This window comes from Ursus maritimus, unplaced genomic scaffold (genome assembly GCF_017311325.1).
Source record: "Ursus maritimus isolate PB19 unplaced genomic scaffold, ASM1731132v1 scaffold_34, whole genome shotgun sequence".
In the NCBI taxonomy this organism is placed as follows: domain Eukaryota; kingdom Metazoa; phylum Chordata; class Mammalia; order Carnivora; family Ursidae; genus Ursus; species Ursus maritimus.
Genome location: NW_024426008.1, coordinates 25,466,753 through 25,490,500, shown reverse-complemented (window position 1 = coordinate 25,490,500; position 23,748 = coordinate 25,466,753). Strand labels below are relative to the sequence as shown.

The 23,748-nt window shown below is 36.7% G+C and overlaps 1 protein-coding gene across 10 annotated transcripts in view; it reads right to left on the bottom strand.

The window, feature by feature from the left end:
• Window positions 1-23,748, bottom strand: part of AUH (AU RNA binding methylglutaconyl-CoA hydratase) — a 234,780-nt gene that overhangs the window by 183,492 nt on the left and 27,540 nt on the right. For 7 of the 10 annotated variants that reach the window (XM_040620325.1, XM_040620328.1, XM_040620323.1 and 4 more), the window contains one exon: window positions 11,969-12,055. The exons of the other annotated variants lie outside the window; for them this stretch is intronic. In XM_040620325.1, coding sequence (XP_040476259.1) covers window positions 11,969-12,055 — 87 coding nt within the window. The remainder of the gene's footprint in view (window positions 1-11,968; window positions 12,056-23,748) is intronic. 10 annotated transcript variants of the gene reach the window in all.

Sequence of the window (23,748 nt, the reverse complement as noted above, 5' to 3'; positions counted from 1 at the left end):
AGTTTCTATTTGAGAGAGAATTTTGAAATGTTTTCTAGCTCCTCATGAAATACCATCTAATGAGACAAGACTGACCATCCAGAGGGAAGCAACACTTGTGCTCCCCACATTCTGGATCATTCACTGGCACAGTGGGGATCCCAACAGTGGCATGCCCATGGCACAAGTGAAAACAGGAAGGAAGGTGCACCACTTGCAGCTGGAGCAAGGTGATAAGTTAAGGATCGGCAGCTTTTAGTAGACCCAGATCATTCCATGTCTCTGCATCTGCGATGGCCTGAGCAGGCCTCAGATTCCAAAATAACCCGTTGCTGCTTCTGACCTAGGCATCCCACTCCTGAAAGGGGGAGGGACTTGAAACAATGATTACCCTTTTAGATATCTGAGAATTCACCATTTCTTTAGAATGAAACATCTCAAAAAGAGACTTTTTTCTTTGAAAAGAGCAACAGAACTAAATTTTGTTCTAGGATGTTGGAGTTCCTTTTTAAGAAAAGCCTTTCTAAGAAGCTAGAAACAGTGAAGTAAGGAATTTAGTGACTCTGAATAAAATATAGAACTTCTTTCTGATCTCTATTTTAATAACACAGAACAGCTTTCAAATGAGTCCCATACCTCTAAGTTCCTTACAGACTCTTTCATGAAAAACAAGAAGAAAGTCCATGGCCCTTGAGACCCCAGAGAAAGATCTTCCAGGTGTGGAAAATGCGAAGATAACATGGGGCAAGAGGAAAAAGTGGTATCAGACAGGCAGGATATACTCTGACTCATGCCATTACTGACAGTGCCACAATGGTTGACAACCAGGCTCACAAAATCCTTGAGAAACCTAACAATCATCCTGAGCCTCTCTGAACAGGCATCGGCACATCTGGGTATGAAAGAGCCCCCTGAGTGCAATGCAGGGCCCACACCCGCCGCATCCACTCACATCCTCCAGACAACACCTCTCCTGTGGACACAATGACCTCCGGAAGCCCTGTTCGACAGAAAACGAACTGACCGTGTCAGAAGAACTGGAGGGGCTGGAGGCCTATGTGCAGAATCTGGTCCATAAACCAATTTTGTTTGACATTCAAAGGGTTTTTTTCCCCTCCCTTGAAAACCTTAAAATTAGGAGATTTTTTCTAGAAAATCTAGAATTCTGGCTTCTCTTGAAAATAAGAATCAAGGTGAAAAATGAAGAAAATTATTCAAGAAATAACGTTAGAAATGCTTGCAGAATTCAAGATAGATGAACATTTTAAAAACTGATGTATTTTGGCAAATATAAAAAATGTATGTAGCATACACAGGTAAGGAAGCATATACAGTCACAGACTTCCTTAAGATTACCAGCGTAAGAGCTGTATCAGAACACCCCGTCCACCCACGTGCTCCTCACCTCCTCTTCCATCTGCCTTCCCAAACCCAACAGTAATGACTACTGTGACTTCTCTGCCTATCACTCTATATTTCCTGTGTGTGTGCGTGTCTGTGATTTCAGTATACACACATTTCTACACTATATACTGTTTTGTATATGCTTTTAGTTTTATAAAAAATACATTGTTTTAATTCAGTGTTTCCAAGATTTATCCATGTTCTTACACGTGTACTCATTTATGTGCAATGCTATCTACGGTACAACTGTACATATATACAAAAACATTCATCTACTCTCCTGTCACTGAAATTTGGTTGTCTTCAGTTTTTTATTATTAACAATACTGCTACTATAAAATCTTTTTCTTATATGCTGGTATAAGCTTCCCTAGGACACATGCACAAAATGCCTATAGAATAGTGTAGTTTCAAATTCCAAGTAGCAATACATTCATTGGGTCAAAATCAGATATTTTTAAAAATAAAGAGCATAGTATCCATACACAGTGCACAAAGAAAGGTTATTATTTCATGGACCTTTGATGCCCACCCTATGTGCCTACTGGGATAAACTTTACTATGGGTCCAATGAAAACAGTGTTACAGGGTTTACCCTCTAGTAAATGTCTCCTGAAGAAGTGAACTTTCGAGTCTTATGGAATGTGAACGTTCAACTTTGTAAGACAACACCAAACTGTTTTCCTCAACAGTTCATCAGTTTGTACTCTCATCAGAAGGGAGTCCATCTGCCTGGTGACCCGCTTCTTCACTAACTCTGTGTAGTTTCAGGCATAAGAATATGTGGCTTATCTGACAGAGGTGTGAAACATGACTCTCTTGTTCTGTCTTACACACTCCTAGGCAGCATGCACGCATGTGTGTCCTGATTCGTGTCTGCATGCATAGATATATAGATATATATATATGTATATATATCTGTATGCTTTGGCAGCTACTGTATTTCTTCCCAGTTTGTGGCTTTTCTTTCTACTTTCTTTATAGCACCTTTTAATGAACAAATGTTCTTAAGTTTAATTTGGTAGAATTTATAAACCTCTCCTTTTATGGGCTGCATTTTGTGTTTAACAATTTTACTCCGTCAAGATCATAAAATTTGCAGCCAAGTCTTGCCGTCCCCAGCAAATGTCCTCTCTCCTGTGGCAGTGCCCCCGTTTACATGTGTCTGCCAGGCTTCTGTATTCTACTCCATGGTCCATTTGTCTATCCCAAAGCCCACAACATACTATCTTAATTTACAAATCTTTAAAATAAGTCTTGAGTGCTGATAAGGCAAGGCCCCTTATTTTCTTCTTTACGAATGTCTGGCTGTTTTGGGGCTTCATTATGCTCATCAAATTCCTCACAAAATTCATGCTGAGAACGTAAGTGTAATTACATTGAATCTGTAAGTTGAATCATCTGTGAGAATCATCTTCTTGATACTGAATCCTTCTATTCAAGAAGATAATGTGTCTCCACTTAATTTTTTTAAAAAGTTTCATAATTTCAAAATAGCTTACGTATATTTCTAGATTCATTTTTGTTCCTGCTGTCAGTAGTATCTTTTCTTGACTGACATTTCTTGGCTGTTGCTAGTATAAAGAAGAACAATTAATTACTTTTAAATATGGATCTTCTATTTGGCTCTCTTGAGACACTCATTATTCTGAATAATTTGTTGATCCTTTTAGATTTCAATGGAGACAATCATACCACTTGAGACAGGCAGTGTTATATTTCTTCTTTGTGTCACTATTTTATTTCTATTTCCTGCCTTTCCACACAGGCCAGGATTTTCAGGACACTGTTGAACAGAGGTGGTCACAGTGGGCCTTTTGTTTTTTCCTCATTTTAGGAGACTACTCTCACGTTTTACTGCTAAGAAACACATACCTCTCATTGGGCTAAGGAAGTTCCCTTCTATTTCTAGTCTGCCTTGACCTTTTTCTATGAATAGATTTGACATCTCTCAAATTCTTTTCATCAATCTATTAAGGAAAAACATGATTTTATTTTAAATGACTGTCACAAATTAAATTCAAGATTTTCAAACGGGATCCTCCAACTCCCCCTTGTATGCCTGAGAAAATCCAACTTGGTCTTTTTTTTTTTTTTTAAACCTATTTTAGGGGCGCCTGGGTGGCTCAGTCGTTAAGTGTCTGCCTTCGGCTCAGGGCGTGATCCCAGAGTACTGGGATCGAGCCCCACATCAGGCTCCTCTGCTGGGAGCCTGCTTCTTCCTCTCCCACTCCCCCTGCCTGTGTTCCCTCTCTCGCTGGCTGTCTCTCTCTCTGGCAAATAAATAAATAAAATCTTAAAAAAAAAAATAAATAAATAAAATAAAATAAAATAAAATAAAATAAAATAAAAAAATAAAACCTATTTTATTTCATCCATGTTCCTAAGCAAGACTGGTTCCTCTCACTCACTGTTCTATTGTTTTTGTCAAAGGTACATGGGACAGTCCTACTAATCAGAAATACTGAGTTTAGGAATAAACTCTCACTGCACAGTTCTGTGGAGGAGTTTGTAGAAGGAAGAGTTTGTAGAAGGAAGCTTGCAACGATCTGTTCCTTACAGGCGATAAAGCAACCAAAGGCAATCATTTAATATTTAAAAACTAGGCCTGGCACATTCTCTGTGAAAAAACTTTCAACTACTACTCAATCCCTCCAGTGGTAACAGGATTATCCAGAACATGGTTTCTTCTTGAGACAGAAGTTTCTTATTTATTGGCACAAAGATCTTCCCAGTATTTCGTATAAGCTTTATAATCTCTGCTCTATCTACAATCACATCCCTCTCTTCCTCTATAACATCTACTGTTCAACACCCTTTACTCCTTTGTTCGGAGGCTTGGCCTCATGCCGATACTCCCCACTGCAACTCCAACTTCCATCTCATTAATTTCTGAGCCTTGTGTTACTGCCTTCCTCAACTTTCTTTGGATTCATAACTTTTTAAGGCAATGCTTAGCTACTTATTGCCAGTGGTTTTCCCTTGCTAACATAGGTATTTAAGGTTATGACTTCCCCTCAAACGATCACTTTAATCAAATCTCAAAAATCTGGGTATACAGTAATTTTATATTCATTGAATCTTAGTACTTTTTCCTGTAACCGTTCCTTCTTTCACCCATTAGTAACTTAACAGTTCTTTTTTAATTGACAAATATATGGTTTTTAAATCTCTGTATTATGTGTATTTTTATTTCTAATTTAGTTGCATTGTGAACAGAGAACATGGTCTGTATGCATTAATCTTCTGAAACTTAACAGAGATTTTGGGGTCCAGCACATGATTCGTTTTTGTAAATGTTTTGTATGTTCATAAGAAGTACACATACTCTCCAGTGGGGTTAAGAGTCTATTAAGTCAACTTCGATATGCACACTGTTCAAATCCTTACTTTTAACTTTTGCCTTTCAATATCATGATAAATTGGGAGAGATGAATTGAAATCATCCACAGTGATGAAGGATTTGCCGATTTATTCTGTATATATTTAATATAACTTTATTTGTATACTTTAAGATCTCTGTTTTCAGAAACACACAAGTTTAGTCTTATGTAAAATTTAAACTTTTAATCCATACAGTGTCCTTCTCTTACTAATAACGGTTTTTGCCTTAAAGAGTATGATTAGTAATCTCCTGGTATGAAAAAGGCTTTAACAGAGGTGCTACTATTAACAATACACAGTTGATTTACATTTCTTAATCAAATCTGAACATCCATGTCTTTAACAAGTTTAGTCATCTGACATTAATGGTAATTACTAGACTTATTTCATCATCTTATTATTTAATTTGTCCTAAGGGGTACCCCCTTTTTTTTTATGTTTTTTATTATATTATGTTAGTCACCATACAGTACATCCCCGGTTTCTGATGTAAAGTTCGATGATTCATTAGTTGCGTATAACACCCAGTGCACCTGCAATACGTGCCCTCCTTACTACCCATCACCAGCCTATCCCATTCCCCCACGCCCCTCCCCTCTGAGGCCCTCAGTTTGTTTCTCAGAGTCCATAAGGGGGTACCCCTTTTATCTTCTTAACATTTTGTTAGGGTTTGATGAACTTTACTTTTTTGTTTTGTTTGTTTTTCTTACTCTGGTCTCCACTCTCCACCCTCCAACTCATTTGTAAGACTTATGCTCCATTCCTGCTCCGTGAATATTTTAAACTCCCTAGCAAAGGATACAAAGACCTTAAAACCTTTAAATCTCCAAAATGCAAAAAGGCCTGAGCCAAACATGAAGCAAGCTGTCCAAATCAGAACTGGAAATCAGTAGATTCCTTAAGATAAAAAAAAAAAGAAAGAAAAGAAAAAGAGTGGAAGACTAGAATTCCAAAAAACAGGAAAAATAAAGAAGATAGGCGACATCTGAGATGGATGAATGGATGGACGGAAAGAAGGGAGGGAGGGAGGAGACATCAGTACCCCCTTATGGACTCTGAAACACAAGGTGTCTGTCAGACACAGTGCTTGTTTTTAGCAAAACCTGTCAGCTAATATGTTTTCTATATTTTTAAACAGCTGAAAATAAGGAAACAAATTAAATATACTGTTTCATAACACATGGAAACTATTTAAAATTTAAATTTCACAGTGCATACAGTTCTACTGGAACAGAGAAACACATATTTGTTGACATTTTGTCTGTAGCTGCTTCAGCACTATCTGTCAAAGTTGAGCACCTAGTACGAGGCAAGGATGTCTCCTCTCACTAGTTCTTTTCAACATCATACGAAAAAATCTTTGCAAATGTAATTAAAGAAAAAAGGAAATAAAAGGTAATACAGATTGAGAAAGAAGACATCAAATTGTCTTTGCTTGCAAATGACATGAGTGTCTACAATGCAGAAGATTCATGAAAGAATTAACAAAAAGCCTTCTGGAACAAATACACAATTATACCAAGGTTGCAAGACACAGGATAAATATACAAAAGTCAATCATTTTTCCACATACCAACAATGAACAAATGGAATTTTGTTTTTTTGAATACTCATTTTTATTATGTTATGTTAGTCACCATATGGTATATCCTTAGTTTCTGACGTAGTGTTCCATGATTCATTTTTTGCATATAACACCCAGAGCACCATGCAATATGTGCCCTCCTTAATACCCATCACCAACCTATCCCAATCCCCTACCCCCCTCCCCTCTGAAGCCCTCAGTTTGTTGCCCAGAGTCCACAGTCTCTCATGGATCATTCCCCCTTCTGTTTAGCCCCCCTTCATTCTTCCCTTCCTTCTCCTACCGATCTCCCTATTTCTTATGTTCCATAAATTAGAAACACAATACCACTTACATTAACATCCCTCAAAATAAAATACTTAGGTATAAACCCAACAAAATATGTACAAGATCTATATGAGAAAAGCTATAAAACTAATGCATGAAATCAAAGAACTGAATAAATGGAGAGACAGTCCATGTTCGTGGATAGGAAGACTCAGTATTGTCAAGATGTGAGTTCTTCCTAATTTGATGTATAGATTCAATGCAATCCTAATCAAAATCCCTGCAAGTTATTTTGTGGCTATCACCAAACTAGAGACAAAAGACCCAGAATAGCCAATACAATACTAAAGGAGAAGAACAAAGTTGTGGCACTGACACTACCCAATGTCTAGACTCACTATAAAGCTGCAGTAATCAAGACAGCATGGTTACTGGCAAAAGAACAGACAAATGGACCAAGGAATAAAACAGAGAGCCTAGAAACAGACTCCCATAAATCAACTGATCTCTGATGAAGAGAAAAAGGCAATACAATGGAGCACAGATAGTCTTTTCAACAAATGGTACTGAAACAGTAACATTCTCAAGCAAAACCAGGAACCTACACACAACATTACTCCCTTCACAAAAATTAACTCAAAATGGATCACAGATCTAACTGGAAGCACAAAACCATAAAACTCCTAGAAGACAACAGAGGAAACCTCGATGACCTAGGCGATGACCTAGACGACCAACAAGTTTGTACATACAACACCAAGAACGTACCCATGAAAGAAACAACAGACTGGACTTTACTAAAATGAAAAACGTATTACAAAAGATAACATCAAGAGAATGAGAAGATTACGAAGAAAGCTACAAACTGAGAGAAAATATTCACAGAATTTTCTGATATTTGATAAAGAACTGTTATCTAACATATACAAAGAATTCTTAAACTCAACAAGAAATACAAACAACTCAATTAAAAACTGGGCCAAGTCTCAACAGACACCTTAGCATGGGTATACAGATAGGAAATAAGCATATGAGAAGATGCTCCACATCATATGTCATCACAAAAATGAACAAATTAAAACAAGATACCACTACACACCTATTAGAACAGCTAAAATCTGGAACACTGATATCGAATGCTGACAAAGATGTGCGGCTACAGAAACTCTCATTAACTGCTGGTGAGAATGCAAAATAGCACAGTTACTCTGGAAGAGAGTTAGGCAGGGTTTTTTACATAACTAAACACTCTTGCCATATGATCCAGCAATTATGCTCCTTGGTATTTTCCCAAAAGCGTTGAAAACCTGCGTCCACACAAAAACCTACACATAGATTTTCTAGCAGCTTTATTCATAATTGTCAAAACTTGGAAGCAACCCGGATATCCTTCAGTGGGTAAATAGATAAATAAACTGTGGTCCACCCAAACAATGCAGCATTATTCAGCACCAGAAACACATAACAACTCTAGAAACACATAAGATATCGAGGCATAAAAAGGGAGAAAACTTTCATGTGTCTTACTAAGTGAAAGAAGCCAATCTGAAAAGGCTACGGACTATCTGATTCTAACTATATGACACTCAGGAAATGGAAAACTAGAGAGACAGTAAAAACAGGCTGCCAGAGAGGAGAGAGGGGAGAACAGGCTGAGCACAGATCATTTTTAGGGCACCGAAAACACTCTGTATGACACTATAATGATGGGTAAATGTCATTATATATTTATCCAAATCCACAGAATGTACGCCACCAAGAGTGAACCCTAATGTACACCATGAGCTCTGGATGATTGTGATTTATCAATGGAGATTCATCAGCTGTAATAAATCCCCCACTCTAGTGGAGGATGTTGCTAACAGGGGAGGCTGTGCGTATGTGGTGACAGGGAATGTAAGAGAAACCTTTATACCGTCCCCTCAATTTTGATGTGACCCTAAAAGTGCTCTAGGAAAATAGTCTTTAAAAAAAAAAAAAAGTTGAGTAGCCTAAGATATTATCTGTCTCTTCAAGAAAAAGTTTGCCTGCCCTGGTTTAATATAGTAAATGAATAGATTAGATCAAGACACTTAGATTCTATCCACCCCTCATAATCTCAGTAAGTCACCACAAAACACAACTTAAAAATTCTATGTCCACTGTAATGTTGTAATAAAAAGTATCATTAACTAAAATTGGGGAACCTGTGGGACAGAAAAAAGTAGACTGGATTAGGATCCAGACAGAACTGTTACAGCTACAAACACTGAAAACAAAATGCCACTGCAAAAATAGAAACAGTTCTTCATTTTAGAAGTCCCAGAAAAATTCTAATTTCAAAATCAATAAAATGAAAAGAGGCTTGGAAGAAACATCAAGGTGATGTTTACAACTGGACCAGTCTCAGCCACTCCTCCCACCATACATATAAAGTTAAAGACAACATCAACTTCTACTTCCAAGATCATGCTCTCTAACCAATATGGAAACCAAGTCCATGCTCTGCCTCAGGGGACATCCGAGCTGACCATGAGGCGGAAGCTGAAGAGAGAAGCAAAGGAGAGCCACTAGAAATAGCAGCACGGGATTTAAAAAAGGTAGAAAGGTGACAACGACCATTCCAGAAATCAAAACAAATATATTCTAAAACTTAACTCTAAAAAACAAACAAAAAACAAGTAAACAATAACAAAACCACACAAGACCCCCAAAAATGTTACATGGTCAAATTCTACTAAACTTTGAAATAACAGATGACTTCCCTGTATAGCACAGGAAACAAAACAGAAAGCTTTTCACCTCATTCTATGAAGTTGTACAACCTTGATACAAAACCAGAAAAGGGTAACACACAAAAAAAGAACAAGAAGATTAATTCATTTATGATTATAGCAAAACATAAAAATTGAATTCAGCAGTTTATATTAAAAACCACTATAACCACTAACCACAATGACCAGGTATGGTTTATTGCAGTAACACAAAACCAGCACAGCATTAATAATTCCATTAATACAATTTAGTATACTAAAAGATAAATGAGATAAATTCTAATATATACCAATTACAGTTGGCCCTTGAACAACATAGGTTTGAACTGTGCAGGTCCATTTTATATATAGATTTTTTTCAATACATATAGGACAGTACTGTAATGTATTTTCCTTATGATTTCCTCGATAACATTTTATTTTCTCTAGCTTACTTTATTCTAAGATTATTATGTTAATATTAGAAATATTATTAAAATATTACTACTTTATTGAAAGAATATACTATATAATACATATGACATATAAGATACGTGTTAATCAACTGTTTCTATTATCAGTAAGGCTTCTGGTCAACAGGTTTCTGTAGTTAAGTCTTGGGGGAGTTAAAAGTAATACACAGATTTTCAACCGTGTGGGGGTCAGCAGCCCTAACCCCCACGTTGTTCAAGGGTCAACTGTATAAATACTGACATACATCAAAAAAGCATTTGACAAACTTTAACACGTATTCCTGAATAAAAAACAGTAACAAATTCCTAATAAGCTGAAACAGAAGAAAACTCCCTGAACTTGATAATTACTGGCAAAATATTAAAAGCATTCATCAAAGTCAAATAAAGATAAGGAAGATAGGGATGAACACACTCCAACAACAGAATATTGTATCGAAGGGCTTAGCCAATATAAAAGATGAAAAATGTGTAAGACTAAAATGCTGGGAAAAGCAAAAATAAAAATAGCATCATTTATAGATAATGAATTTTCACCTGGAAAACACAAGAAAATTAACTGAGATATAACAACAGCTAATAAAAGTAATTATCAAGTTGGTGTTATACAAAATAAGCACTTAAAACTTAGTAACTTTCCTACAGAAATACAATAACCAGACTTCAACAGAAATAGGAGAAAAAGATCCCATTCAAAGGAATAAATAACAAGCATAAACTGAGCTGGGAAAAAAGACGGAAGACCAAGCAAGGCAAATGGGAAGAAAACTTTCTTGAAGGACATTAAAAAAGGGATGACGCCCCCCACCCCCGTGCGCGCGCGCAGACGGAATGAAACCCATACACATCACGGATGGAAAGATCCAGTATCACGAAAATGTGAATTCTTTCTAAATAAGATTTAGAGAAATTCCAGTCACAGTCCCGTGACAGTATTTTTCCTCCTTGCTTTAAAAACTAGTAATTGCAAATTCATTTGGAAGAACTGATGTGTCGGAATTACCAAAGAAAATCTTCAAGGAGAAAAAAAGAATAATGAAGGGAACCTCATACCCTCAAGATACTACAAGTTTTCAATCTAAATACTGGAACTGAATTAGGGTGGCACATTAGGAGACAGTATCTGCCCTACATTTAACAATGAAAGACTACTACAAAGTGGCTTTTTAATAAATAAGCAGTTGTTAATTAAATAATGCTACAGAGAAGAGGAGGAAGGATGTGAAAAATGCAATCTGCAGAAGGGGAGATGCAAGTCTAATGTGAAAACATCACACAGCATCTGGGGAAAAGCAAATGTAAATGCTAAGATGTCAAAAAATAAATTAATTAATTAAAATAAAATAAAATGCTAAGTTGTCTTTTTTTTTTAACTTTGGCAAACTTAAAAAGCAGGAACATTCAATGCTGGCAAAAATATGAGGAAACAAGTACTGTCACGTAATTGATGGGAACTGTAATTATTACAATCTTCTTGGAATATAACCTGGTAAAAATGATTAAAATGTAAAATGAACACACGATACCTAGAACTGCAATTCCATGCTCAGGAATCTATCCTGTAAGTACACGTACTAATGCTCTGAAAGACTTGATACAAAGATACTCATTGTTTTATTATAAATAACAAAAATGGAAAAAAAAATCCCTGCACATTAATGAAGTAATTTAAAATTTTGGATAAGACAATGCTGTGGATGACTACACCGCAACATGTTAAAAAGTATTAATAATAAAGTAAGCTGATATGTCCTGAGACATAAATATTACCCAGAAGTCTGTAACTCTAAGGAAATAGTATGATCCTATTTATACAGACAACAAAACAATGCCGAATCTATAAGTATGTGTGTATGCAATTATCTGGGAGATATTCTCCTTGTTTGCTAATAACTACCTTCATATGCCATGTCATTACATAAAGGAGTGGCCACATAAAGGCCATCTTTAATTATAAAATATTTTTCACAGTTTTTCAAATTAAATGTATTACATTTCACTCCACAGCAACCAGTTACAGATCCTGATTACCTAATTACATAAGTCCCTTAGCCAAAGCTTATATATAAGGACAGTGTGCAACTTTCTAAATCTGACATTTAAGGTCAGCTTCAGCATGCTAAAAGGAGTTTAAACGAGCTTACCGATCTCATTAATCACTGCTCTTATTTTGGAGACAAAAGGACCAACTTCACTGGGATTCATTTTCACTCTCTCCTTAAGGTCAGCACCTGCAAAGTATTTTATTTACAAATATAATCTAGTTATAAACAAGATTTTAAGGCAATGAATTAAAATTTTACTTAAGATTCATATGTACCTTGAATATCAACTGAATTTATCCATTAAAGGAATTATATTACTTAAGTTTTCCTTCTCAAAGACCAGCAGGAGGAAGAATAAAACGTCTGCTCATACAGCTACCATGTGCCTAAAGCAGTGGTTCTCTAACTCTGCTGTCTCTGGACCCCTTTACACTCTTCGAGGAAGAGATTTACTCTAAACTATATCTACCAATAGTTACTCTATTAAAAACTAAAACTATTAAATTTTTAAAATATTTATTCATCAATGTAATAATACAAATGAACCCATTCATATTAACATAAATGACCACAGACTGACGCCACTTCCTTGGCTCCTGCAGAGATGCTGGCAGTTGGACCAACACTGCTTTCGCCCATCAGTGCAAATGTCAACCCAGTGAAAAGGGCAAATCACTGAAAATCAGTCGGACTCCATGGACACCCGCCTTGGGGGCTGCAGATTTAACATACGAGCAAACTGACAATTTCGTCATTATGAGCTTATCACAGAATCATCAATTTGGAGCAGAAAAAAATTCTTAAGGGATCACCTACTCTGAGGCTCAACAAAGGCATTCTTCTTAATAAAATTAAACTGTATGAGAAAAGGCTCCCGTTTAAACAAACACATACAAAACAAAGTAAATTTACAGCGTAGAAGGTACACACTCAGCTACTTACTCTCTTACGAGTCCATGATAAAGTAATCGGGACTAGACACGGTAGCAAGTGCCAGCCAAGGCTGGGGCATCTGAGCCCACACACTTCCTGTGGGCACTGAGAACTCCAACTGACAGAGCACATACCCTGCAATCCATCAGTTCTGAGCTCTATATACCCTAGAAAACCTCCAACACATGCCCAAGGACTAGGTGCAGTAGCATTCAATGCAACATATATAAAATGCAAAAAAATCAGAAATAACCTAAATATCCAACAGAAGAATTTTTAATATAATAAAGATATATTTATACAACAGACTATTACATGTTCATGAAAATAAAGGAATCAAAGTATAAATATGGAAAAATCTAAATGTTGAAGAACATATAACTATGTACATTTATTATACCCCAATATAACATATTAATATGTATTATATATTTAATAACAGTATATTATTCTATTTACAGAAACATACACAGGATAATAACCATTTACATAACTTTTTTTTAAAAGAATGATATTTAGGGGGCAGCTGGCTGGCTCAGTCAGTAGAGAATGTGACTTTTGATCTCAGGGTTGTGAGTTCAAGCCCCACACTGAGCATACAGCTTACTAAATAAATAAATAAATAAATAAATAAATAAATAAATAAATAAATAGTAAAAGAAAGCTATTTAGGGATATAAAAAATGCACGGAAATGATAAATACCAAATTCAACTGGCGGTGACCTGTGCGGGAAGGGAAAGAGATGTGACTGGCAATGGTCACAGAGAACTTCAATCTTATTTGTGACACAGCATTGCTTAAGTTAAGTGATGGGTACTCAATATATTAATCTTTGAACATTTCTGAATGCCTGATATATGTCTTCATAATTAATTTTTTCCATAAAAAATATTTTTAGGGCCAAAAAAATTCTAAGTCACTTGGATATACTTGTTAAAAGAAAAACTGTTCAACCCTGAGAATGCAATTTAAACTGAAAATATAAAATATTGCTTAGTGCATGATGGCTAATACATGCTGATTTATAAAAGCAGCTAAATGCGGTGCCATGTTGGGGAGGCGAACAGATGAAAGAGGAGCCACAGCAACACAGATAAGAAAGCAGATGGGACACACAGAGCCTCTGCATGAGGTGGTCCTGAAGGAGCCCCGGGTAACTGCATCATGGGATCCCTCACCGCCTCCAACCTCAGCGTGGGCCACAGCATGAGGGTGCCCTCTGCCACATCAACTAGTGCTCCAAAGCGGGCTTTCACTGACATCCACTGACAGCCACAGTCCACACCCAGGTTCAAGAGACTAGGTGCTAGAAGCCATGCTGGAGCTCAGGGGAATCCAGGTTTGCTCTGGACGTGTGCAGCCCATTCATGCACACCAGGCCCAGCAGAGGTGGAAGATGGGGTCTGGCCCTAAGTGTGGTCCTAACCCACACAACTATGTGAGACTTTCATGGGATTCATGGTTTATTTTAGAAATAATTACCTTTTTTCATGGGATGTTAAACATTTGTGACCTTGAGACTACACTTCAAAAAATTTAATACCCTTTTTGTTTTTTTAGAAACATACCCTGCTATCTTGAACATTCAGAATCTAAAAGTAGAGTTTCACCTCTATCCCTCCAGATTATAAATTTATTTGATAATATTACAGTTCAATTGGAGGTCTGGCATGCTTCTTTCACTTTTTAAATCCCCCACGTCCATAACCACTCACTTCAGGTGAGCGAGCCTTTGTGATGCCAGGCAATCCTACTCCGTTCACCCTCAAATTCATCTACAGACCATTTCCTAACTCCTCTCTCTCCTTAAACCTCAAACCTCCTACCCAAACCTGACACCGACTTACTAAGAAAACAGATGCATTCATAAGAAAAATTTCACCGACACCAACCACCAAATCTACCTACCTACGAGGATTAAACTCTTACACTCTGCCCCCCTCCTACTACTACGGATAAACTAACTCACAACCAAAGCCAATTCGTGCACTAAGTTCCACTCCTTCTTCTCTCTTCAGGGCCACCACTCTAGCAATTATCCCTTTCCTGGCTGGTATCATCAGTAGTATTCCTCTTTAGAGAACTATTCCCATCAGCTACAGTAACACTGTGATACCGCTTACCTTAAAAAAGAAAAGAAAATTATGTGGACTTTCACTGCCCACTCTAATGGAAGTGCTTATTATCAGACCAATTCTTTCACGAAACCCTAGATAACAAAACATAAGACAGCTAGTTTGGGGATAACGGAGGACAACTATGATAGTCAAATATATGAGAACATCAAGGCAAATGGAAGTTTCTAAACAGTCTCACAGAAGTGGGAAAAAAATTGGAGCTCAGGGCTTGCCAAAGAGGAACACGATAGGCTTTTGTTTGGGACCTCTAAAGGTTAAATATAAAACAGGGTAAACACAAAGAAAACCATATGAAGACCAAGTGCTAAAAAGAAAGGACAAAAAAAAAAAAAAAAAGAAAAATCAGAAGCTGCCAAAAAGAGTAAGACTGACAGCCGACTTCTCAACAGAAAGTGGATGACAGCTAAACTGGGGAAAGAAAGCAACTACCCATCTAGAATTTAAAATTAAGCAAACCCATCCTTCTAAAATGATGGTGAAATGAAGACTTTCTACACACGTACACACATGGCTTGTCACCAACAGGCCCACACCAAAAGAGACATCACAGGGAATTCCTTAGGCAGCAGACTATGAGAGCAGAGTTTAAAATACTGCTTATGAGAGCTGCTGTAAAGATAAGGGCACAGAACAGCTACAGTAAAAGGGTAAAAACCACACAAACACTAAACAAAAAGAAACTTGTGAAGTTATCCCATATCTGACAAAGGAGATCTCAGGCAAACAATAATCACCCAAGCTAGAGGGTCATTTTATAATAATAAATATGATGTTCCACTAAAAGTCAAGGTATTCTAAACTGGCATATATAAAATAAGACAGCCCCAAAATATATAAAACTGATGAACCAAAAAGAAAAACTGACAGATCTACAATCACAGTGGAGTCTAACAAAACTCTGACAGTAACCAACAAAGCAAGCAAGCAAATATCCTTATTAAGTATTCCTACCAAGAAAGAAGAGATAGAAAAAAATTAACTCCCAAAGTAGAAGAAAGAGTAAAACCCGGAGCAAATTTTTTTAAAAAAATAGAAAACATCACAAAAATTGCTTATTTGAAAAAATATTCAAACAAATGATAGGCTTTAGCAAGACTAATCACAGAAAAACCAAAGGCAGCACAAATCCCAATAGCAAGAATGAAAAGGAGGATAATACTATAGATTAAAACAAGAAAAGAATATTATTAACAACCGTGGCCCTATACATTTGAAAAGGACATGAAATGGACACATTTCAAGAAAAATGCAACTTATTAAAACTGACAAAGAGAAAATCTGAAAACACAAATACATATGAAAGAAACTGAATATGTTAATTTAAAACTTTCCTACAAAGGAAACTATATGCCCATGTGGCTCCAACAGTAATTCTTCCAAACATATAATGAAAAAAAAACTGGGGCGGGGGGGGGAGGGACACCTGGGTGGCTCAGTTGGTTGAGGTCTACCTTTAGCTCAGTTTATGATCCCAGGGTCCTGGGATGGAGTCCCGCATAGGGCTCCAGGGACGCTGCTTCTCCCTCTGCCCCTCCCCCTGCCTGTGCTCGCTCTCTCTCTCTGACAAGTAAATAAACAAAATCTTAACCAAAAAAAAAAAAAAAATTGGGGGCGCCTGGTTGGCTCAGTGGATAGAGCATGCAACTCTTGCTCTCAGGGTTGTCAGTTCGAGTCCCATATTGAGTACAGAGATTACTTTAAAAAATAAAATCTTAAAAATAAAATTTAACATCAATCTTACACTTACATGGAGAATTGCAAAACAAAAACTTGATTAAGAACATTTTAAGGAAAAAACACATGACAGGCTAATCTTTCTCATAAACACAGTCTCAAAAAATCCTAAACAAAATATTCGTAAATCATACAGAGCGGTAACATAAATAAAATACAATATATCAAGACCAAGTTACATTAGTCTAAGATTCAAGACTGGTTTAATATTAAGTATTTGGGGGCGCCTGGGTGGCGCAGTCGTTAAGCGTCTGCCTTCAGCTCAGGGCGTTATCCTAGCATTCTGGGATCAAGCCCCACATCAGGCTCCTCCGCTAGGAGCCTGCTTCTTCCTCTCCCACTCCCCCTGCTTGTGTCCCCTCTCTCGCTGGCTATCTCTGTCAAATAAATAAATAAATAAATAAATAAATAAATAAATAATCTTAAAAAAAATAATAATATTAAGTATTTAAATTTATAAAATTAACGGCACAGAAGTGAAAATCATATAAATTTTCAGTAGGCACAGAAAAAGTAGTTAAAATTCAACTCATCCTTTAACATCGTGAGGTAGAATTTAACTAAAGTAAAATTCAGTCATTTTAAGTATACAACTCAGTAACTTTAAGTAAACTTACAGAGTTGTACAACCATCACCACACCACACAATTTTAGAACATTTCCATTATCATAAAAAGATCCCTCACACTCACCTGCAGTCACTCCCTGCTCCCACCTTCATCCCCAGGTAACCCCTTTTTTTCGTAAAACTGTGCCTTCTCTGGACATTTTGTATAAATAAGCTCATACAACAGAGTCTTCTGTGTCCTTCCACATAGCAAACACAGTGTTTTTCAGGTTTACCCATGTCATAAGAATGAATCAGTACTTTCTTCTTTTTATTATCAAATAGTATTCCACTGTAGGGACAGAGACACATTTTGCTCATCCATTCATCCACTGATAGACATCTGGCCTGTTTCCATTTTTTGACTATTATGAAAAATACTACTACGAACATTCACACGCAAGTTTTTGTATGGACAAGTGTTTTTATTTGTCTTGAGTAGACACACAGGAGCGCAACAGCTGAGTCATACTGTAAATTTCTATTTAACAACAACCACAACAAAAAACCTACTGTCACTGTTTTTCCATATTGGCTGCACCACTTTATGTTCCTATCAGCAACACCTAAGGGTCCCTGTCGCCCTTGCATGGCCACCAACACCATTTTTTAATAGCATCTTATGGGAGTGAAATGGTATCTATTAGAGTTTTAAATGTGCATTTCCATAATGACTAATGAGGTTAAGGATCTTCATGTGCTCATTAGCCATTCGTACAGGTCCTAGGTGAAATGTCATTTCAAATCTTTTTGCTCATTTTTTTTTACTGGACAATTTGTCATCTTATTGAGTCGTAAGAGTAATATCTTAGATACAAGTCTTTTCTCAGAAATATGATTCACAAATATTTTCTCCCCATCTGTATCTGTGGCTTATCTTTTCACTTTCTTGATCTTTTTTTTTTTTGAGTTTTAACTTCAGTGAAGTTCAATTTATCAATCTTTTAATCACATGTGCTTTTGGTGTCCTATCTAATCAACAGTCTTTCTTAATTAAAAGTTCATAGCAAACTAGGAAGAAAGACAGTATTTTTGAATCTGATAAAGAGTAATTATAAAATAACTGTAACTAACATCACCTTTACAGGTCAATTACTAAAGACAGTAACATATACTAGTCGGTATAATAAGAAAAGAAATTTAAATTACACGGATCAGAAGGGAAAAAATAAAACTGTCATATTTAGCAGATGACTTAATTATATACAAGAGGAATAGCCAAAAGAATTTAGAAATCATGAAAACAAGTGGATTTAATAACACTGATGAATACAAGTTCAATAAACAAAAATCAACTGTCTTCATATATACTAGCAAAAGAAACTTGTGAAATTTTAAAAAGATACCACTTCCAATAACATTCAAAAATCAAGGAGCCAAGAAATAATTCTAACAAAAGATAAATAAGGTCTTGACACAAAAACCTACAAAATCTTCTTTTTTTTTTTTTTAAAGATTTTATTTATTCATTTGACAGAGAGACAGCCAGCGAGAGAGGGAACACAAGCAGGGGGAGTGGGAGAGGAAGAAGCAGGCTCCTAGAGGAGAAGCCTGGTGTGGTGCTCGATCCCATAACGCTGGGATCACGCCCTGAGCCTAAGGCAGATGCTTAACGACTGAGCCACCCAGGTGCCCCACCTACAAAATCTTCTGAGATAAATTAAAGAACTAAATAAATGGAGGGATGCACCATGCTCGTGTGTTAGAAGACTTCATATGGAAAGATGTAAACTCTCTCCAAATTAATAGTCAATATGGTTCCAATCAAAATCCCAGTGCTTTTGGAAAATGACAAGCTGAGAATGCAAAGGGCATTTTCAATGCCTCTTGCAGAAGGAAGAGCTGGAGAATTTATACTAAAATAGGAAGATGTTATTATAAAGCTACTATAATTAAGAAAATGTAATACAACCTCAAAGATAGAGAAAAAGACCAATGGAACAAAATAGAAAGTCCAAAAAAGACCCACTTGATTTATGACAATGATGGCACTGCGGGAGTGAGACCAGATGGACATTCTGATAAATGGGGCTGAGATCACTGAATGTTCATGTGAGAAAAAACAACTCTTGACCCTTCATACCAGACAGACAGACAGACACACACACACACACACACACACACTTCATGATAAATTATAACCTAAATGTGAAAAGACAATCAAACTTCTAAATGAAAACCAAAAATATCTTCAGGACTTTGGTATACACAAAATTTTTAAAAGATTTCTCCAAAGACTTAGGAAAACACCAGACTTCATTAAAATTAAAAACTTCCATTCATCAAAAGACATCATTAAGAGAATGAATATGCACGTGAAAGAGTGGGAGAAAAATGCCTGAAATAGAAGTCCTGCATGTATAGAGCACAAAATGGCAGAAGAAAAAGGTAAGTGACCCAAGTACAAAAAGCAGGCAAAAGATTCAGATACTTCTAGAAAGAGGACATCCAATTGGCTAATAGACATGAAAAGGAACACAACATAATTAATCCTCAAGCAAACACAAATTAAAAACACAGCTTTAAAAGCATTACACAGCCAAAGTGTTGGTGAAGGTAGAGGGCAATAGGAACTCTGATTTAATGCTGTTGGGAGTAAATATTGGTAAAAATCACTTTGGGGGGCACCTGGGTGGCTCAGTCATTAAGCATCTGCCTTTGGCTCAGGTCATGATCCCAGCATTCTGGGATCAAATAAAATCTTTAAAAAAAAATCACTTAGGAAAGTAATTCCACCTCAAGCTCAAACACCCATATCTGAAACACATGATACGTAGAATAAAAACATATTCACAGAAGCATGATTCAGAACAGCTAAAACCTGGCAACACCCCCAACATCCATCAACAACAGAATGGATAAACTGTCACAAGGAATATGGTTATACTACTCCTAGGTGAACAGGATGAACCAAATCCCACAGACACGGCTGAGCAGAGTCAACCTTAAAAAAGTACATGCTGGATAATTCCAGTTACATAAAGTTTGAAAACAAGCAAAATTAGTATTTGGTGATCAAAATCAGAATAACCCCCAATAGCTTTGGGTGAGAGATGGTTAATGACAGAAAGAGGCATGAGGGATGGACTGTGCTGTGCTGGTAGTGGTAACATTCAGTTCTTCAATTGGGTGCTGACTGCACAGGTTAGTTCATGTCATAGAAATGTATTATACACTTCAGATTTGTACAATTTTCTATATATTATAATTCAATGAAAAAGTTTGATTAAAAAAAAATTCTTGACTCCATATGCTCCACCCCGTCCAGCTACGACCTATTTCTCTCCCCTTTGTTAAAGCCAAACTCCTCCAAAGGGCTGCTCTTTCTGTCTCCTACCCTCTCCTCTCACACTGTGTCTTTTAAGCAAGGGAGACAAAAAGACAATAAAAAAAATTAATAACCAACGAAGGGAGCGGTAAATGTTTGAGGTAAAAAAAAGAACAGGAAAGTGCTAGGGCGGTAGGGAGGTGGTAAGGGTGTGGACCACGTTACAGTATTAAACAGTGCAATCATACTGGTGTTACTGAGAAAGTAGAATGAAATTCAGTAAGATCTGCATTTCATGTTACTGGAAATTTAGTATTTGGTTCTAAGTTACATATTTTTCATCACTTATATTGTTTTTGCAGTTCCTGCCCTACTGCAAACTCTTTCCATCTAAATATATAGTTCAATATTTAATACACCAAATAGATGATTCATGGAGTTAATATATTATTTAACAATTTTGAGAAAATATCTATTTCACTTAAATATTGCCCACAAAAATGGCCTTCTCCTAAAATTCCTGGACTTACTGTTTTATATAAATTCCTTCTTTTAAATATGCCTTAAGATTACTATGTGTTAAATTTCTGCTCATTCATATTTGCAGTGGACTAGTCCAGCAGGACTTTAGAAAAGTTATGAGAAACAGTAATATTCTTTGTTATACACTGCAGGTTATCTAGCTTCCTTGGCCCCCAATAACCAAAGGACCATAAGGCCTTCAATCACTGTGCCAACCAAAGAACTCCCCCAAAATTCCAATACGCTACTCAATGAGTGTTACCATCCCTCTTGAGATCTATTGCTTTAAGCCAATGGTCTTCAACGTTTTTTGTTCCCAACACTGCTAAAAAGAATTTTGAAAAATAGGCTGTCTTTAAAATTTTTATATGACATTGAAAAATTTTCGTCACTGAAGTTTAAATAGTTGCCAAGATTGCAGCGCGCTCATACACCCTGGCATCTTACAAAACAACTGACTTAGATCATTGTCAATGTATCCAGTGCAACCTACGTACCACAGTGATCTGATTCACAAAATCATCCACGTCTAAAACATACAAACAAATCCTTGCTTAACAATAAGAAATATTACATCATTTCTGTTCTGTATGAACCGGTATTTCTACTTCACTTTCCTCTATTTTTTTCTGATGTACTCAGTATTTGTGCATAGAAAACTTGTATTGATTCCTGTCACATTTCTTTGCAACGAAACGTGTATATGGATTGAATTAATTTTTATTAAATTTCCTGTAACTACGATAAAGCACTAACTCTGGAAGTTTTCCTCTGGACTGACTTCATTACAAGTATTAACTGGCGTACAACTGATTGAAGCATAAATGGAATGCTCATCTGATAACTATTAGATATTAAAAGCAAACCTATATTGGAAATGTATCTCAATGAGATCCCTGGGACCATCTCCCCTCCTTCCATTAATGATCTCATGTATCTATGTATGCAAATCATTTGTTGCTAGAATGAGGCAGGGTTCATTATCAATTTTAGTCACGTGGAGAAAACTTGCTCACATAAACAAAGGAGTTCTACTTCAGCAACGTCACCCAATTTTTTCAGCTCTTTTGGAGCCAACTCTTGAAAAATCATAGAGTAATCAAGAAGCATTTAACAATTCCGTATGAACTTTATTGAGCAAAGAATTGGAAACTGCCAGAATAAGAAGAGGATTCCAGTTGAAATTCTCAACATTCATATTTTTAAAAACCCCTTTTTGGCAGTTCAGAAGCTTTTTTCCCTCCCTGGGGCAAGGAAGCAAGTAAGATCAGGACTGGCTTATGAAATGCAAGGACAGCTGTGACAGGGAAGACAGTGGGAGTAACTGGAACGCACAGACCAGTGGGAGAAGTCTCATGAAAGAGCACCTACTTGTGTAAGCTGTGTATCAAGCTTTGGAAACTAGCTATTCCTCCCGAATGCCTACAACTACCCCCACCTCAGTCTGGCAGATCGTTGTGTTAAGTCATTTTCCTTGCAGCGTAGTGGCCGGATCATACAGATGAAGACAGCAGTCTTTAAAAGTTAATACCAAATTGTTTTCCAAAGTATTTCCACCTCCACACGTGGCCAGCAGCAGTGCACTGCACCTGTGCCTGGCACTGCCACACTTGCTAAGTGTTGCCCATCTGATGCATAAGAAATGGGAGCCTTACCTGCCTTTTGCTCCACAGTAAAAGATGAAATGCCCATGATTTGTAGACCATGACTGTGTAGCTATTAAAGTCGACATTTCTGAATCATTCCAGTGTCTGTACATGTGCTGTCAATCCAAACACCTTGGTCTTTCTCGCTCCCACCCAAAACGGGCTTTTCTTCCTCCCATTCAACCCAAACCAGCTCAAGATAACCAAGGATTTCCAGGCAGCTCCGTCTGTAGCACCAGAGGGAGCAGATGTTCCCAGTGTCCTGGGGAGGTGTCTGTCTAGAACCAGAAACTAGTCTTCTTTTCCTTTCCTGCACAGCCCTAGCGTGGTGTGTGTGTATCCAGGTTAGCCTAGCTTCACAAAAGAAGCTGGGCAAGGCTCTTTCTTTTGTTATTTTCTCAAAGAACATATATGAGATTGGAATGATCTGCTCCATACATTTCTGTGTAGAATGCCTTTCTGCAATCATCTGGCCAGGTATATTCACTGTTCTGGGATTAGTCAATTTTCTATTTCTTAAGTCAGTTTTGGTTAAGTTTTGTTTTGCAATAATTTACCTACTTCACCTAAAATTTCAATTTATTGGCATCAATTATTGGCAAACATTATCTTACTAGTTTAATGTCTATGAAATTGATACCTATGGACTCTTTTTTTCAATCTGAATATTGTTTGTTTTTTCACCCTTGATTTAATCTTGCCAGTTCAACCATTTGAATTTTCAGAGAACCAGCTCTGGGCTTTACTCTCCTCCCTACTTACTGTGTGCTTTCTGTGTCCTAAGTGTATGCTCACCTTCATCCCCTTCCTTCTGGCCTATTTATGTCTAGCCTGTAGCTCTCTGTGTCATTCCCTAAGCCAGATTCTCAGTTTATTCATTTCAAGCCTTTATTCTTTCAAGTACACTCTTAACTATATTACACAATATTTAAAGTATTTTGTCAGAATGTAATGCTGAACATGCTCTAATTTACATTAAGATTTCTTTGTTGAGCTATAAGTTATTTAGAAGTTATTTTAAATTTCCCA